At 31.4% G+C, this 4,420-nt stretch overlaps 1 protein-coding gene across 3 annotated transcripts in view; it reads right to left on the reverse strand.

Annotated features, from left to right (window-relative positions):
- LOC104731489 (probable lysine-specific demethylase JMJ14) overlaps window positions 1–2,360 on the reverse strand; it is a 5,291-nt gene extending 2,931 nt beyond the window's left edge. The window contains exons 1-7 of one of the 3 annotated variants that reach the window (XM_010450870.2): window positions 2,225–2,360; window positions 2,074–2,106; window positions 1,855–1,932; window positions 1,496–1,573; window positions 899–1,396; window positions 571–795; window positions 170–331 (exon numbers count right to left, since the gene is read on the reverse strand). In XM_010450870.2, coding sequence (XP_010449172.1) covers window positions 170–331; window positions 571–795; window positions 899–1,396; window positions 1,496–1,573; window positions 1,855–1,932; window positions 2,074–2,079 — 1,047 coding nt within the window. In that variant the 5' untranslated portion in view covers window positions 2,080–2,106; window positions 2,225–2,360. Of the gene's footprint in view, window positions 1–169; window positions 332–570; window positions 796–898; window positions 1,397–1,495; window positions 1,574–1,854; window positions 1,933–2,073 lie in introns of all 3 variants that reach the window. The other 2 variants (XM_010450869.2, XM_010450868.2) reach the window with 2 other exon arrangements.

Here is a 4,420-nt window from a genome sequence, read left to right on the forward strand (position 1 = left end):
AAAAAAAAAAAAAAAAAAAAAAAAAAAAAAACGGGAGGTGCAGAATGAGATACATATTATCCTAACCAAAAGAGAGCTCTGCCATATCATCTCCAAAATTACACATGTAAGGAGTTTTAATTAATTAGCAAAGTTTGAAATGTAAAACGAATTGGGAGAAAGTTTTCACCAGTTGATGTAGCAAGTCAGGCTGCTCTTCAAACAAATCTGGAAGATGCTTTTTCATGACGGTTTCAAATGAAGCGTAATGGTTTCCAGGGATCCCATACCAAACCTTTGGATCGCCCGTGTGTAAGTAGTTCAAGGAATAAAGGTGATGATCTTCAACATGCTGTTTCAAACAAAGTAAGCAGGTTAGTACATAGCTCCTAGAGAACACATGAAAAATGCAACAATTCCATAATTTTGGTTCCAAAGGCGTTACTTCGTGTAAGTAATATAATCTTGATTCACCAATAAAACAGGTCTTTATATAACTCTTTCATTAGCTTTTTTCTTTTAAGCAACAAAATGTCCAGGAAATATCAAAAGTTTTGTTTATGCAATTCAAGAAATTAACAAGAGTCTTACCCAACAAAAAGTTGAAAAGCACATTCCAACATAAAGCCATGGCACAATGACTCCTGAGATATCGCAGCTCTCAAAAGCTAGAACAGATCCGGGAAGACGGGATAAATTATTTAAGTTCCAACCACATTTAGAGTATTGATCTGCTTCACATTTAAGATGCCCTGGTGAATACTTAGGGAAACCACTTCCAAATTTCTTTGTTTCCAAGTCAGCCCCATAGTACACCTGTCATAAGCCCAAAAACAAGAGCAGCGAGTTAGAAGAACCTTATGCAAAAGAAAATGGTAAAACCAAGAAAGACAGAAATAGTACAGCTGCCTGTACATACCTCTACTTCATCAGTTGCTTGCTCCACTATCCGCCAATATTCACCTTCGATGTCTTTAACCTTAGGTTTAAATTTCTTACTCTCAGACGCTTTGGAACCAGTCTGATCCTCTGCCTGAAAATAACACTCCTTGAAGTATTCATCATACTTCTGAAACTCTTCCAAGGTAAAATCTGGCCCAGTCTGAAAACCAAATTTTCCTTCGCCATCACTAGAGGAAGAAGTATCACCGCCTGAATCTCTCTTTCTTCTTGTGTATCCAGTTTTGACTCTTCTCCGTTTTCTCTTCTTGCTTTTGGTAGATTTTTTAATCGGTTCTCTATTTTGAAGCAAGTCAATGAGCTGAATCCGGGTGGGAAATTTAGATTTCTCCCATATGTTTTTCTCCTTCAGAGGGCAGGGAGGTCTCCAAGCAACAGGCGGTACTATTCGACATATTCCATATGATTCAGCTTTGGAACGCAACTTTTCTATGTAACCAAGTGGATCATCAAAATCCTAACCATGAATCATCAAAGGGATATAAAACTTTCAATTAGACAACACTTAAATTACCAAGACAGAACCAAAACTGCAGCTAAAAGTTACATAACATACCTCATTAGTGGGATAAAATATGGGAGCGTCATCAACAGACGGCCTGCAAGGTTCTGATGGATTCCACCTCGCAGTTATCTCAAATACAAAACAAATGGACATAATTTAGGAACCAGATTCATCTATTCTTGGAGAGTCATATAGGTAACAAAGTAGAGACTAATATAAGAGCAGTTCTTTATCAATGGGTGAGATTGCTAAATATCCAACAAAAACCATAAGAATCACTCTTAGAAACTGACTATAACTAGAACCGTGAATCTAAACGGGTTGAGCAAAATATACAAGTCATGTTAATAGTTGCTAGAGAAACCAAATTGACTGGAGACAGATACTACAAGTCATACATATTAGCTTACTTTGGGACTAGGAGGAGGACTAGAGGAGTCAGGTTCAAGGCTACTCTCCCTTTTAATCGATTGTTTCTCAGAATCTTCCTGTAACAAAAAAAAAATACACACATTCAGAAACTGCAACAGTGAATTGAATCTAGCAGAAACATGCAAATTAGAGATTACAAAGTCGGGGGAGGAAAGCAAAGACACAAAATCAAAGAAGCAAAGGATAAGGAAGAGAACCTCCATAGCCACAGACTCTGCTAGAGATGCAAGCTGGTCCATTTTCGAGAGTGAGATTAGGTTTCACACAAAGCCCGATACTTTATAAAACCCGCGTGAGTGAGACCTAAGAAATTAAAAAAAGGATCTGTTGAAAGAGAAAAACTCTTACTTGAAATGCAGCAGTGCCGTTTCGAAACGCTAATAAGAAACCCAGAAGAAGAGGAACGCATAAACAACTTAAAAAGATTTGTCGGAAAGAGAACTCAATCTGTAACAATAACTCAGTCGCAAGTAATAAAGTCAGAAAAAAATCTACGCAAGAAATAAATGAGAGTACTTTTGGGGGCATTCGTTTTTTTTTTACGAGATTTGGAACATTTATTTTTACAGTTTCACCTTTGGTTAAAACTATGTTTGACGAAAAAGAAAACTAAAACGTTTGACCAAAAACAAATCTTAGGTTAGAATTTAGAAATATCTCAAGGTTTTTTCTAATTTTTTTTTTTTCAACAATTTTTTTATTTATTTCTTTTAGAAAAATGATAAGCTATGTCAAAAAAAAATACTATAATAATAATAATAGTCACACAAAACTCGCAATTATAGTGAAATTAATCGCAAAAAATACAAAATTTATAGTAAATGTGTTATTGTATTTGTATATCAAACTAATCATTTTGATGTCTTCAATATATAGTTGAACTGCTAGTTTGCATTTAAAAATATTTATATCATGGTTTACCATTGTTAATTTCATATTAACATAACAAATTTACTAAAATATCATAATTTATTTTTAGCTTCCATTAAAGAAAAGAGTTATGAAATGAGGATTTCTCGGAAAAGTTTGTTTAATAGTGAAAAATTGAGTTGGAAAAACATTGTAAGATATATATAAAAAAATATATGTGAGGAATTTTTAATCTTTCTCATCTAAAAAAACATTAAAAATAATAACCATGCACAAAATTCGCGTCAAACTAGCTAGAATCAATTATGACGAAAAGAAATAAAATTTTATAGTTGTTACCTTAATTCTGATTATTACAAGTTTGATTTTGAAATTTGCCAGTACGTCGGCTTGATTGCAATCAACTGCCTAAACTAAAGACAAAGGTATGAGAGTACTAGAGTCTAAAAAAGAAAAAAAAATCAAGGCCAAAAAAAAATGGATACATTTAGAATTAGGCATTCACAACATAATTTCTACGTAGATTTGAAACATTTTCTTTATTTATAATGACATATAAAAAACTTTGGTTAAATTATGTTTGACAAAAGAATATATTTTTGAGCAAAAAAAAAAAAAGATCAACTAAATATCTCAAGGTCTTTTCTTTCCTTTTCTTTATTTCTTTTTGTAAGAAAATTAAAGATAATAACAACTTAGAAAATTGGCGTCGGAATGAAATCAGTTATGAAATATGAACATTACAAGTACAATGGTTACCTTTAGATTCTCATTATTACATGTTGATTTCTCTTTCAGACTATTTTTAATAACTAATGAAAAACGTCATAGTTTATTTTTATTGTTGTATGTCTTCAATATATGATGGTTTGCATTTAATCTATTCTCTACCAAATGAAGAAAATGTATAAAATTATGTTTTTAAATGTAAAAAAATGGCAAATTTGAAATATTTTAGGGAAAATGATAAAGTCTATATATGCCACTAACAAAAGTCTCTTTCTCATAATTAATTCTATTTTGATATAAAAACCTTTAGTTAAATATATGTGAAAGGGGTTTTTCTCTTCTGTTAGTAGAAAAAAAATCCTAAGGTAGAATTAGCTAAGGCAATGATTAAAGCAAATAAAATTTATGGATTGTGCTTTAAGAAAAAGTTTAAGAAAAAAAAATACAGAGGAATTTATCGGTTCATCAAGTAAGAACCATAATAAACTATCTTTTTAAAAAAAGTAATATACACTATCTCTAAACTTATTTATATCAACACAAATACATTTTTGAACATATATTAACAGAAAATTAAAAGTTTAATTCAGTCATTTTTCGTAGCTAAGGAAACTACTTTAATGTTTTATTTATTATTAAATCTGGTAAACATTTATATTATTTACTAGGTGCTTCCCCACGCAACGCGTGGGTTGTGATGTAGTTGGCACTTTCTTGTTTTTTTTTTGTCATTACGTTTTCTCTTTTGTATTATTTCATTTTAATTAGGCATATACGGGCTTTGCCGTCACTTTTATTTATACATTATATGTTTATACCATTTCGTTCAGATGTGTATAATTGTGGCGTTTACTTTTTATGAATTATGAAGATGTTGTTTCTTGCTTTTGAGGATCCAATCTTATCATTGACTGATATTGTTTCCAATACATTTATTGTTTTATA

Source organism: Camelina sativa, chromosome 12 (assembly GCF_000633955.1).
Source record: "Camelina sativa cultivar DH55 chromosome 12, Cs, whole genome shotgun sequence".
Taxonomy (NCBI): domain Eukaryota; kingdom Viridiplantae; phylum Streptophyta; class Magnoliopsida; order Brassicales; family Brassicaceae; genus Camelina; species Camelina sativa.